This window comes from Mobula birostris, chromosome 25 (genome assembly GCF_030028105.1).
Source record: "Mobula birostris isolate sMobBir1 chromosome 25, sMobBir1.hap1, whole genome shotgun sequence".
Lineage (NCBI taxonomy): Eukaryota > Metazoa > Chordata > Chondrichthyes > Myliobatiformes > Myliobatidae > Mobula > Mobula birostris.
This window is the reverse complement of record NC_092394.1, coordinates 44,806,607-44,821,131: the sequence shown is the minus strand read 5'-3', so window position 1 is coordinate 44,821,131 and position 14,525 is coordinate 44,806,607. Positions and strand designations below refer to the sequence as shown.

Sequence of the window (14,525 nt, the reverse complement as noted above, 5' to 3'; positions counted from 1 at the left end):
AAAATAAGTAAAATAGCAGGAAAAAAATACTTCATATTAAAAAGACATTTCACGCTCAATATATGGTGGAGATAGAGGTAAGGTTTACCTGCAACAGTTGGAGCCAAAGTAGCAGGCACTGCCTTTTTCACTTCAGGTATTTTCTCCTCAGATGATGTTTGCGACCTTGCTGTTTAGAGAGGAACACACGGCTCAAGAAAAGTTACAAGTGACTGATAATAAAAGTTCCTCTAGCAGAACAGCCTCCATTAGGATTAACAGTAAAATTTATATTCTATTACATGACATTTAAAGTTAGTTAAATGTGGTGGAGCCTTGACTGAACGACATCTGAATGCTTGGAAAAACTTAATGTAGTACTGAAGTCTAGCCTCTCCTACATACCAGATGTACTAAAATATACAAGTTAATAGTTTACTCACTCAGGGGCCGTTTGGAGGCTTCCTGTAATGCAGTCTGAAACATATCGGGTCTATTGAGAAAAAAATGTAAGACAACTTTTAAGGTAAAATTACACATCAGAATTTGCCTCAACATCAACTATCAAGTAACAAGACCAGAGCCATCAGCAACAAAAGACTCAGTAGATGTTTAAACATGCTCCATCCAGGGCCTCTGTATGATAATCAATCTTGCTTCTCTCAAAAGGTCTTCTAGTTCATAAACATCTCAGCTTTCCTACCCAAAAACACTAAAATCGTATCACAAATCTCAATTTCCCTTTTCCAAGATTAATTTGTCCTTTTAATTGATGCCAAGTTACCTGGAAGACATAATCATTGCTGTTCGAAGTGAAAAATTGTACAGTTTAAAGTTATCTTAATCCAATTTTATGGCCGAACTAGGTAATCTTATTGAGGAACTCAGCAAGTCAGGCAGCATCTATGAAGGGGAACAAACAGTTGAAGTTTCGAGCCAAGACCCTTCAGAAGGCTGCCTGACTTATTGGATTCCTACAGCATTGTGTGTGTGTGTTGCTGAAGATTTCCAGCATCTGCAGAATCTCGTGTTTATTAACAATGTGCTTAGTCTTTCATACCTACATTTACCCATTAATCTCCTCTCCCTCAACTATCAACTTTTGTTCACTGTCATGATCCTCAGGGACTAAACATTCATTTTAGCAAGGGCATTTAAATATAGGTAGATTGGGTCACTGCCCAGAACGATTTACCTTCACCATTATGATGTAACATTTGACTATAATTTCTTCCAATTAACTATCCCCTCACTCATAAGAGTGTAAATTTTTCCAATTAGATACAGTGGCATGCAAAGGTTTGGGCAACCCTGGTCAAAATTTCTGTTACTGTGAATAGCTAAGCAATTAAAAGATGACCTGATGTCCAAAAGGCATAAAGTTAAAGATGACACGTTTCTTTAATATTTTAAGCAAGATTACTTTTTTTTATTTCCACCTTTTACAGTTTCAAAATAACAAGAAAGAAAAAGGGCCCGAAGCAAAAGTTTGGGCACCCTGCATGGTCAATACTCAGTAACACCCCCTTTGGCAAGTATCACAGCTTGTAAATGCTTTCTGTAGCCAGCTAAGAGTCTTTAAATTCTTGTTTGGGGGATTTTCACCCATTTTTCTTTGCAAAAGGCTTCTAGTTCTGTGAGATTCTTAGGCTGTCTTGCATGCACTGCTCTTTTGAGGTCTACCCACAGATTTTCGATGATGTTTAGGTTGGGGGACTGTGAGGGCCATGGCAAAACCTTCAGCTTACCCCTTTTGAGGTAGTCCATTGTGGATTTTGAGGTGAGTTTAGGATCATTATCCTGTTCAAGAAGCCATCCTCTTTTCATCTTCAGCTTTTTTTTTTACAGACAGTGTGATGTTTGCTTCCAGAATATGCTGGTATTTAATTGAATTCATTCTTCCCTCGACCAGTGAAATGTTCCCGTGCCACTGACTGCAACACAAGCCCAAAGCATGATCGATCCACCCCCGTGCTTAACATTTTAATTTTCAGAGTGCTAGGCAGCTGCTTAGAAGAGCCCATGGCTACTGATTGTTGGGACAAGGTTTGAGGAGTCAGGGTATTTATAAAGCTTTTAAATTTGCATCACCTGGCCTTTCCTAACAATGACTGTGAACAAGCCAGAGCCCTAACAAGCTAATTAAGATCTGAGAGCTCAAATCTCTTGGGGTGCTCAAACTTTTGCATGGTGCTCCTTTCCTTTTTTTTCCACTCTAAAATTGTACAAAACAAAAATAATACACTAATCTTGCCTAAAATGTTGAAAAGAATGTTTTACCTTTAACTTTATAACTTTTGAAGATCAGTTCATCTTCTATTCACTTAAATATTCACAGTAACAGAAATTTTGACCAGGGTGCCCAAACTTTTGCATGCCACTGTACACAGCCTGCCGAAACCCTTCTAAAGGTTTGGAAGGCAGAAATATGATCAAGGTCAGATACTGATCTAAGGGACTGAATGGATACACTCCATATCCAGCCTGCTAACCTTTTATTAGATATGCCCGTCCTGAATGGAAAAGTGAAGATTAATAGTTAGTGTTTCATTTTAATTTGTTAAATGAATTTTTAAATTGTGTTATAAAAAGTTTACATGTTGGGGATTATCAGAGGTATAGAAATATTTCAAAAGGCAAAATATTAGAAGGTCATCAGGGCAGTCCCGGGATCTGTCTGCTAAAGCTTCCTTCTGGCTTTATTGAATTCTTGCTTTTGTGGGATAAAAACAGCAGCACAGACTCGAGCTTAATTCATGTTGTGGGGCAACAGAAGTGCAGATGTGATGGTCGCACAGAACCAAGCCAAGTCAACCACAATCCAGCCCAATCATTTTTTACCTCCGCCATGTAGTGGAAAATTTATTTTTCATTTTGGTTACAACACTGGAGGACATTCAGCCTAGCAAGTCTTTGCTACTCTTGGAATAAACCAAATTCCCCATTTGTTTTCCCTGCAACCTATTTTTCTTACAAATACCAGGATTGCTTCCAACCATGTAGGGATGAAAAAAACAAATTGACATGTTTAACAGAAATCTGACAGGTAGTACTTTGCCACAGTGCTACAGAATCTTGCATTTTTAAGAACTAATTTTGAATTGTACTGTAGAATAAAAACAGGCTGCCATAGTTATATCAGTCTTATGAAGTAACTCAATCTGACCTCACTTGGAAGTATTTATTATGAGACATTTTATTTCAAATCAATTTGTAAAATAGTAAATGCAAGCTTACTTTTTAATTATAAATTTGATCTTTGCCTTTGCTCGGAGTATCTTTTCCAATCTAGGAATTCCAAAGGTTGATGGTCTTCTAAAAGGCACACCATCTGGCAAACCTTCAATATAGAAATCCTCAGGATGTGATTCAAACAGTGCATAAGGCACTCTCACTGGCTCTGAAACCCCCAATGCTTCACCTGCAAGAGAAGAACATATTACTAGAAGGATTTGGCAGCATATTTAGCAAAAGGAAGACTTCGTAGATAACAGCTTAAAAAAGTTAAATGCTGGTAATACACTCCGGATACATTGATAGAGATGAGTGTTTTATCTCATTGTCCATTTGTCAGAATTGGGAAAAGGCAGAAAACACTTCGGTGCAGAGACACAGAAATATCTGAGAACAGGTAAAAGGCAAATGAAAGATTGTGCAGAGTGAAATAAAAGTGTTAACAGATGCACGTGAAGTCTGCCGAAGTCCCATATGGTGTGGAATTTTCTGTTAGAAATATAAATTGGCTGTTCTGGGAAGGGGCCAGTCATCTCTAGACAATCCACAATTTCTTAAGAGAACCATCTAGCCATGGTACTTCACTGTTACAATGTGGCCCCAACAGAAGTGCATGGAGCACACAGGACCCAGGCCAGAGTGCAGGGGCCAGGCGAACCATGTCAAACTTGGTCAGATTCTCTGAGCCAGAATCCAAATCCAGATCTATATCCAGCTCAGTTTGCAGGAACCAATCACCATCAAATCCTGTTGGAGGGAGGAGAGCGAGCAGCGCGCCGCGCGTGTGCAGCCCTCCGGTGAAAAATGATATCGTATCCGTTAAATAGGGGCTGTGGACAATTCTGATTTGATGGAGATAGACATGAAAGCACAGAGGAACATCTGGAGAAATTTCTGAAACGCAAGTTCGCTGCTGTTGTTACTGCGCGGTCGGGAATCTTCCGGAGGAAAGGCCTCAAAATCCCCGGCTTTGCCTGCTACTGGTGACCGAGGCTGAGGTCGAATTGCTTGGACAGAGATGGTGCTCAGTACTCGGTGTCGGAGAGCTGATGGGAGGATCGAAGTTTTCCGATGACTCAGATTCGGATTGTGGTCGGGCATGGCAGGGAGAGCTTTTCTTCCTTCTCCTGTCTGCGTGAGATGTGGGACATTTGAGAGACTTTGAACTTTTTACTGTGCTCATGGACTTCTTCATCAAGTTATGGTATTGTTGCACTGTTGTAACTATATGTTATAATTATGTGGTTTTGTTAGTTTTTTCAGTCTCGGTCTGTCCTGTGTTTTGTGATATCACACCGGAGGAAATAATGTATCATTTCTTAATGCATGCATTACTAAATGACAATAAAAGAGGACTGCGTGTCTTCATAATCTAATATAATCTATTTTTCTCTTTCACTTATTCCATTTTATTCAGTGACACAATGTCACAAGGTTATTTGGTTTATGCTTCTACAATCTTCTATTACACCCTTTGTTGTCACCCTTTCCAAAAGCTTTCTCTTCTTGTTGAAATAGTCTTGGAAACATTAAATAACAGACTTAACCAAAATAATCAGATGAATTAAGAAAATAAGTGAATAAGAGCTAAAAATGATAGAATATCAATATCAAATTACTGAACATGCTGATGAATCCATTATAATATAACCTGTATAAATAAATTGAAGGTGAGGTGCTGTTTCACATCTACATTAACTTTCAATGGAACTGTGTCCTAGGCCAACGACTGAGGACTCCGAGATACAAAGCACAGAATTATAGTAGCAATGATTTGAAGTTTGCAAATTGAATGAAAGATGCTCAAAAAATCAATTTTCAAACCTGGTTTAATTTAGTTTTGCCATGTATTATAGATCATCATACAAATTACAAGTACCACAAGTAAAGTGATGTTTTACCTTCATGAGGATGTTAGACAGAACGGTAGGAAGAGAGAAAATAAAAGTGGCAATGTGCATCTCTAGCTATTGCAAGAAAAGATCCTGTGGGTATTGGAGTTGAGGTTGGCTGAATCTTTTTTACAAACTGAACTAGGGTATTCCAAAGGGAAATAACATTCCTAAATGCTGAAAGGATCAAAAGAGGAATGATGTGTCTAATTGTCACACTATTCATTCATTCACGGCTTGGCTTCGCGAACGAAGATTTAGGAAAGGGGCTGCCCACATCTGATGCAGGCTCGCTGGCAGCTGGCGAGGCCAATACGGGACAGGCAGGTCCGACCACAGCGGCTGCAAGGGAAATTCTGTTCTGGGTTTGGTGCTGCTGTGTCACTGTTCTTCATCCTTCTCCTTTTGTCCTCAATGCCAGCCTTGCGTGTGTTCTCGAAGGAGGAAACAGACTGGTGAATGGTGTGTCGCCAGGCCTCGCGATCGGAGTCTAGATTAGACCACTGGCGATGGTCAATGTAATAGCCACCAAGGGATTTCTTCAGAGAGTCCTTGTACCTCTTCTTCAGTGCCCCTCTGTCACGGTGGCCAGTGGAGAGTTTGTCATACTGCACAATCTTGGGCAGGCAATGATCCTCCATCCTGGAGACCTGCCCTGCCCTGCCCAGCGCAGCTGCGTCTTCAACAGCATGGCCTCGATGCTGGTGACCTCCGCCTGTTCGAGGACTTTGATGCTGGTGACGAAGTCACTCCAGTGGATGTTGAGGATGGTGTGGAGGCAGCACTGGTGGAAACACTCAAGGAGCCGTAGGTGGTGATGGTAGGTAACCCACGATTCGGAGCCGTACAGGAGGGTGGTCAGTACAACGGCTCTGTACACGCTGATCTTTGTGCCTTTCTTCAAATGCTTGTTGTTCTTTCTTCAAATGCTTGTTGTTCCAGACTCTTTTCTACAGCCTGCCGAATGCACTGTTTGCCTTTGCCAGTCTGTTGTCAATCTCGTCATCTGACGAGATGGTGCACCCCAGGTAGCAGAACTGGTGGATTGTCTTCAGCTCTACTTCACCGATGGTGATGCGGGGAGGGTGGTAATCTTCCTGAGGTACGGGCTGTATTGTCACAGTATACTGTTAAAGCAAGCAGCTTTAACAGCCCAAACTATTTGTCCAATAATCAACAAACAATAGTTTCTGTGAATCATGCTAGTTTTTAAACATTGCACAATTTTCCATCAAGATAAATGCTTAGAATATTGTTAACTTTTATGGTTATAATTAGGGCATTGTATTTTCCAAAGTCAATTTCCTTTCAGCAAACAATTACTTACCACATTTTTCATTGAAAAGCGCCTCTACTTGTTGTTTCAACTCGGTAATTTTGGCATTCCACTGTTCTATAAAGAAAGCAGCAAATTCATTACATCTTTAGACTCTACAAATATATACCTCCACATGTAAGTACAGTGGATTCCAATAAATAAGTAGAAACTCAAACTCAGTGTGTACACAATGTCTTACTTGGGAGTGAAGCACAGACCTTTAGCCAGTTCCTGAACAACTAATGTACATAACTTATGTTTCAGACATATTGACTATGCTATTTGACTTTTAATCTTAGTTCCAGGTGTTAAGATTTGTAGACATAAAGCTGTAACCCTGAAATCTTCATAATTTTTAACATTTGTAAAATGTAATGTGAAATCCCAGAGTGTTTTGCTGGTTTGGATGGAGGCTTATAGGAAGCTGTGTGTGTTTTATGACAGGAAATGTGTTTTTTAAGGCAGGGGTTTGACAACAAAGGTAAACAGGACACAGCTTCCAAAGAACAAATGTCAGATGCAGGTAATGGAGGAATGGTATGGAATGGAATTAATTACTGTTCTCTGTAAAAAGTGTAAAAGTGGTTTGTTTAAACCTATAAGATGGAAGATATCTCCTGATAACTTGTTGGGAGATAGATCTTCCCTTGCAAGTAAAGTAATAATAAAATTGCTATAATTTTGCCATTCCGAATTTGTTGTAGTTTGTTATTATATATTAGAAGACCTAGCTGAATGGTACACAGCAGAATTTTGGAGTTCCACCAAGATTCGCTTGTCTGGGTACGACAGTAACACAGGGAATTCCGAGGATAGAACTGCCTAGGGGAGTAGCAGGAGTTTCTTTTGCTTCTGCGGATTTTTTAGCCTTGGCAGTTAGACTTCAGTTTTGTCTTACTTTCGCCCTTTACACTGCAATCAATGCTATGGTCTTGAGTGAATCAGTTTGTCTCATCGTGATTCCGACACACTTAACATGATGACAGTAACTGATTAAGAGGTGAACACTTTATATTGACCCAATGTTTGGGACGTGTGAAAGAGATGCAGACAAACGTATTGGATGGTTCAGTGTTGGGGACATAGAAGCTTAGAAATCTGTAACACATTACAGGCCCTTTGGCCCACAATGTTGTGCCAACCATGTAACCTACTCTAGAGGGCTATGCAGTAGGGAAATACTAGTTTTCCAAGTTCAATGTACCTATTTAGTAGTCTCTTGAAAGACCCTATTGTATCAGTCTCTACCATCTTCACTGGCAGTGCATTCCATGCACCCACCACTCATTGTGTGAAAAGTTTACCTCTGACATCCCCCTTGTACCTACTTCCAAGCACCTTATAACTATGCTCCCTCGTGTTAGCCACTCCAGCCCTGGGAAAAAACTTCTGGTTCTCCACAAACTTCTAATCATCTTGTATACCTTCATCAGGTCATCTCTCATACTACTTTGCTCCAAGGAGAAAAGGCCAAGTTCATCCAACCTATTCTCATAAGGCATGCTCTCTAATCCAGGCAACATCCAAAAAAATACTCTCTGCACTCTCTCAATAGTATCCACATCCTTCCTGTAATGAGGTGACCAGAACTAAACACAGTTCAGTGGGGCCTAAGGTCCTATATAGCTGTAACATTACCTCACAGCTCTTGAACTCAATCCCACAGCTGATCAAGGCCAACAGACCACACGCCTCCTTAACGACACTGTCAACCTGTGCAGCAGCTCTGACTGTCCTATAGACACGGTCGCCAAGATCTCGCTGATCCTCCACACTGCCAAGAATCTTACTATAATATTATATTCTGTCTTCAAATTTGACTTAAATGAACCATTTCACACTTACCTGGGTTGAACTCCATCTGCCACTTCTCCACCCAGTTCTGCATCCTATCAATATCCCACTGTAACCTCTGACAATGCTCCAGACTTCCACAACACTCCCAACTTTTGTGTCATCAGCAAACTTACTAACCCATCCTTCCACTTCCTCATCAGGATCATTTATAAAAATCACAAAGAGGAGGGGTCCCAGAACGGATTCCTGCAGAACATCACTGGTCATGGCCTACCACGCAGAATACAAATCATCTACAACCACCTTTTGCCTTCAGTGGGCAAACCAATTCTGGATCCACTAATCAAGATTTTCTTGGATCCCATGCCTCATTATTTTCTGAGTTAGCCTCACATGGGGAACCTTATCAAATGCCTTACTGAAATCCATATACACTACATTCACTGCTCTACCTACATCAATGTGTTTCATTACATCCTCAAATAATTCAATCAGGTTCATAAGGCATTACCTGCCCTTGACAAAGTCATGCTGACTATCCCGAATCAGATTATGTCTCTCCAAATGTTCATAAATCCAGCCTCTCAGGATCTTCTTCAACAACTTGCCCACCACTGAAGTAAAACTCACTAATCTACAATTCCCCTGTGGTATCTCAACTCCCTTCTTGAACAAGGCAATATTCTTTGCAACCTTCCAATCCTCTGGTACTTCTCCCATCCCTATTGATGATGTAAAGACCATCACCAGAGGCTCTACAATCGCCTCGCTCACTTCCCACAGAAGCCTGGGGTATATCTTGTCCAGTCCCAGCAACTTATCTAACTTAATACCTTTCAAAAACTCCAATACATCCTCTTACTTAATGTCTATACACTCACGTGCTTCAGTCCACTGTAAGTCATCTCCACAATTGCCAAGGTCTTTTTCACTGATGAATACTGAAGCAAAGTATTCATTAAGTACCTCCACGATCTCCTAAGGCTCCATGCATGCTTCCACTCTGGCTCCTGATTGGTCCTATTCTCACACGGCTCATTCTCTCACTCTTCATCTATCTGTAGAATGCCTTGGGGTTTTCCTTAATCCTGCCTGCCAAGGCATTCTCATGGCTCCTTCCAGCTCTCCAAATTTCATTCTTGAGCTCCTTCCGGGCACCCTTGTAATTTTCTAGAGCTCCAACAGTACCTAGTTTCTCAAACCTTTCATAAGCTTTTCTTCTCTTCTTAACTAGATTTTCTACATCCTTTGTACATATGGTTCCTTTAACCCTACCATTCTTTCCCTGCCTCAATGGAATGTACCCACAAGGAATGCCATACAAATGTTCCCTGAGCATTTGCACATTTCTACTGTGCATTTCCCTGAGAACATCTACTCCCAATTTGTGTTTCCAAGTTCCTGCCTATTAGCATATTTCCCCCTACCCCAATTAAATGTTTTCCCAAATTGTCTGCTCCTATCCCTCTCCAGTGCTATGCTAAAGGAGATAGAATTGTGATCACTGCCCTAAAATGCTCTCCCACCAAGAGACCTGACACCTGATCAGGTTCATTTCCCAACACCAGATCATGTACAGCCTCCCCCCTAGTTGGCTTATGCATCAGGAAACCTTCCTGAACACACCTAACAAACTCCACCTCATCCAAAACACCCAGTAGAGTTAATGCCCCCTTCCTGTTTCTGACTTCCACCCACAATGACTCGGTAGACAATCCCTCCATGACTTCCTCCTTTTCTGCAGCCGTGATACTATCCCTGATTAACAATGCCACTTCCCCACCCTGTCCTCTTTCAAACATCTGAAGCCCAGCACATTCAGCAAACATTCCTGCCCAAGTCACTGAAGTCTCTGTAATGGCTACAACATCATTGTTCCACATATTCATCCACGCTCTTAAGTTCATCCGCCTAGCTTATGATACTCCTTTCATTAAAATAGACACATCCCAAGCCATCTAACTGAGTGCTTCTTTGCTATATCATCTGCCTATACTTCCTCAAACTCCCTACAAGCTGTCACTACTTGAGCGCCAACTGCACCATCTTCTGTCTCTGCACTTCGGTTCCCATTCCCTTGCAAATCTAGTTTAAACCCTCCCTCCCAGGATATTGGTTCCCCTCCAGTTCAGGTGCAACCCGTCCCACTTTGTACAGGTCAACCCTTCCCCAGAAAAGATTCCAATGATCCAAGAACTTAAAACCCTGCCCTTTGCACCATCTCCTCAGCCACTCATTCACCTGCGCTATCTTCCTGTTCTGGACTTCACTAGCTCGTGGCACTGGGAGTAATCTGGAGATTACCACCTTGGACATCCTACTCTTCAGCCTCTTTCCTAACTCTCTAAACTTACACAGATCAACCGAGCATCGGGAACGCATGAAAGACATTAGTAAACCATCTAATAATGAAAGGGTATCAGTGACACCAGGCAACAGAACTAAATACTGAAATTTATTAAACCATACAAGACACTGTAGTGAAAACTGGTTAAGTTGACAGAATATTAATAAACATAAATAGAACAAATTAAGGATAAAGTAAAAGATGGGGCAGGGTGCATCCTTCCCTGATTCATAAAGATAAATCAGCACATGAAAAGAAAAGTAACACTAGAAATCATACAGTGTTTAAAGCAAATACAAAAGCTGCAGAGCAGAGGAATAACATGCACTTTTGGATCTGAAAGAAGGGAAGAGGATGAAAATGGAGATGTGGATCGGAATGAACTAGCAGATAAACTGACCACATAGGACTATGATGAGGAGCCTCCTCACAACGATTCCCACGCCGACATACAACCAAAAAGAGCTTGTGCTACCAACAGCATGATTTTCCCCCCCCCACCCCCCACCAGTTATTATCAGAGGGAGGACCGGGACAGGAAATCAGAACCAAAGTATAACATACACTACCCCATTCAGAGTATAGTAGCTGAGCGATATTGCTAAGGATATCTAGACATGCATGCTTGGAGATGACTTTAGTGTGTCGTTCCAAGTAATGAGTTACCAGAGAGCAATATACAAACTAGATGATTAATGAAGGAAGGAGATGGATTATAATGTGCTTACATCCAAATGCACAGTCCACTTTGCCAAAGCATAGTGACATACTAGGGGAATAAATAAGGAATTAAAGAATACAATATTGACTGTTATGGGCAATAACAACAGGGACCCATAGGTTGGGGGGAGGGGGGTACTTGCATGGATTTTTGTTTTGTCTGTTTTTTTTTTGGTTTGTGTTTCTTTATTTTTCCCATGGAATTGATTTTAGAGAAACTCAGATCCCACACTGGCTAGGTGTAATGTGGGTTGAGATGGAAATTTTATGCATCTGCATAAAGGATACGAGATGCCCACACTTCTAACGGAAATGGACATTTGTGGAAATTACTCAGTGGTAGATAATAAAATTGGGAATTAGAAATTAACACTTTTGGAAAAATTTGAATATTTTTGGGAACAATTCTAAAAGTTGCTTTACTAAGAAGACTGGTTTCTTTCACAGAACATAAAATATGTTGCCAAAGACCTTCAACATTGATTTTGAGTTTGAGATTCCTTGAAAACTAGTTTTGATGCAATCAGTAAATTTAAAATGGAAGAGTTTCCCCGGAGGCTGTACTGTAATACAGTACATGGATGACCTCCTGTTGACCTTCTCAAGCAAGGGAACTTGTGAGCAGGACTCCCTCTAGCTTTTACATAAGCTGTCTAAGAGATGTCATAAAGTACAGTTCATACAACCAGAAGTTACCTATCTGGGACATACCCTATTGCAGGATACAAGATCATTGATTAAGACTCAGATTAAAGCAGTAGATGAAGCCCCATAGCCAACGACACATAGGGAAATGAAGTGTTTCCTGGGAATGACTGAGTACCATAGACAGTGGATTTTTAGATTATGCTGCTATTGCTATGCCCCTCCAGAAACTTCCCCTTTCCAATCAATCAAATCCATTATACCCTGCAAGCTCAGGAAGCATTTGAATGAGTAAAAGAGGCAATGATATCCAACTGATCTTTGGGGCCTCCCAGACTACAGTCAGAACCAGATAAAGATACATATAATGGAGGAATGTTACAGAATGGAATTAATTACTGTTCTCTGTAAAAAATATAAAAGTGGTTTGTTTGGAGCTACAAGGTTGATGCTATTTCCAGACAGTAACTTGTGTGGAGATAGATCTTCCCTTGCAAGGAAAATAATAAAAATCACTATAATTTGATCCACTCTGAACTTGTTGTAATTTGTTACCGTATATTAGAAAACTTAACTGAATGGTACATGACAGACTGTTGTCTCTAATATCTAATATCAATGAAATGGAAGGCACTGAGCAGTTTGCCAGGAAAGGCAGCCCCCAGCAAAATTTACCTTTTCTTTAAAACATACAAAACTTAATATTTTAATTGTTTCGTGCAACTTTCCCCACCACTCCCCATCACCATACATTTTAATGTTTTAAATAAAGGTGTGAAATTTTAAAAAAACAACTTCTAGAGACTGGTTTTATGAGTTTTAAACCAAAATTTTAGGTGGGGTTGCCCACTTCTAAGAAGGTGTCCTAATGTTAGTTCATTCCCCACCAACGTAAGCTTCTTCGATGAGATGACTATCTGTTTAGCAATTTCATATGCACTATATGTGAAAAGGGTCTTATTTGTTTTTAAGAAACACTGATAGAATACACGGTCATTTTTATCTTAATGTGCAATGTGGTAAATGTAATACTTTAACAAATACCATTCAATTGCTTACTTTCATCTCAAATGTTGGCCCTAACAGTAATAATTAGCTCCTCGGTCTTGCTGACATTTTCTTCACAAACTTTGATTTGGTCTATGACAGTGGTGTAGTCAGCAAATTTAAATATGGCATTGAAGCTGTGTTTAGCCACACAATCATAAGTGTAAACTGAGTACAGCAGGGGACTAAGCACACAGCCTTATGGTGCATTTGTGCTGATGGAGACCATGGAGAAGATGCTGTTGCTAATCTGAACTGACTGGGGTTTGCAAGTGAGGAAATAGAGGATCCAATTGCATAAGGAGGTATTGAGCCCAAGGGGTTGAAGCTTATTAATTAGTTTTGAGGGAGATGATGGCATTGGATACAGAACTGTAGTCAATAAAGCAGACATCCCACCCTGCAAAAACTCATTTCAGGGAGGTAGCACCAATACTTGAGCAGCCTTCCCTGCGCTTAGCCTCCCTAATATGTTGTGGTCCCTAAAAGAAATAAAAGCATAAAGTGTATCCTTATTATATTGTCTTATGCAGAAAATGTGATATTAAAATATGTACTTATATTATCATGGAGTCTTTTTTTTATTCTATTACAACTTTAAGCAAGTCTACAGGGAGTTTGGCCTCATCACATAGGACATCAATAGAGTAGCTCCTTAGCAGCTGGCCAGCTAGTTTAAATAACGTTAGCTATGCTAATGAACGAATGACACTTGTTCAAGTCACCTCAATATGTCTTTTACAGTCATTTAACCCACCATGGGCAATAGAAAAGTCACTGTTGCAAACAGTGCAGTGAGCAACACTGTCATTATTTTTGACCCCTATTAGGCAGGGGTGTACTTTAGTGTGGTCTGGGGTGAAGTACATTTTATATTTTCTTTTTTGGAACACTCTGCCATGGGGGGGGAGAGGGGGGAGAGAGGGGGGAGAGAGGGGGGAGAGAGGGGGGAGAGAGGGGGGAGAGAGGGGGGAGAGAGGGGGGAGAGAGGGGGGAGAGAGGGGGGAGAGAGGGGGGAGAGAGGGGGGAGAGAGGGGGGAGAGAGGGGGGAGAGAGGGGGGAGAGAGGGGGGAGAGAGGGGGGAGAGAGGGGGGAGAGGAGAGAGAGATCAACTGTAAAGCCCACCCACAGAGAAAGCTGAGAGGGCTACCTAGCACAAAGAGCTAAGATCAGTCAGGATGCTCTCTCTGTCACTCTCATGCTAAGTGTCTCTCTCCCCCCACCACCCCTGCTCACTTGCTCTCAAAAAAAATCGATTTCCGGGATATTGTACATAATTTGCTGGCGTCAGGGAGCCACTATCAATATGCGGGAGACTCCCGGAACTTCCAGGAGAGGTGGAATGTCTGATAAAGAGCATCCTGATGTATGCACCTTTGCTGTCCAGATGTTCCAAGGTTGAGTAAAGAGCCAATGAGATGGCATCTTCTGTGGAGATGCTGTGCCAGTAAGCAAATTGGACTGAATCCAAATAGCTTCTCAGGGAGTGGATGTTTCATCAACAACCTCTCAAAACACTTCACTTGGATGTAAATGCTAGCTAGAG

At 41.1% G+C, this 14,525-nt stretch overlaps 1 protein-coding gene across 15 annotated transcripts in view; it reads right to left on the bottom strand.

Annotated features, from left to right (window-relative positions):
* LOC140187597 (general transcription factor II-I-like) overlaps positions 1 to 14,525 on the bottom strand; it is a 143,808-nt gene that overhangs the window by 20,031 nt on the left and 109,252 nt on the right. For all 15 annotated transcript variants that reach the window (XM_072243071.1, XM_072243065.1, XM_072243061.1 and 12 more), the window contains 4 exons: positions 6,433 to 6,498; positions 3,217 to 3,400; positions 423 to 472; positions 89 to 169 (listed from right to left, as the gene is read on the bottom strand). In XM_072243071.1, the coding sequence (XP_072099172.1) occupies positions 89 to 169; positions 423 to 472; positions 3,217 to 3,400; positions 6,433 to 6,498 (381 nt within the window). The remainder of the gene's footprint in view (positions 1 to 88; positions 170 to 422; positions 473 to 3,216; positions 3,401 to 6,432; positions 6,499 to 14,525) is intronic.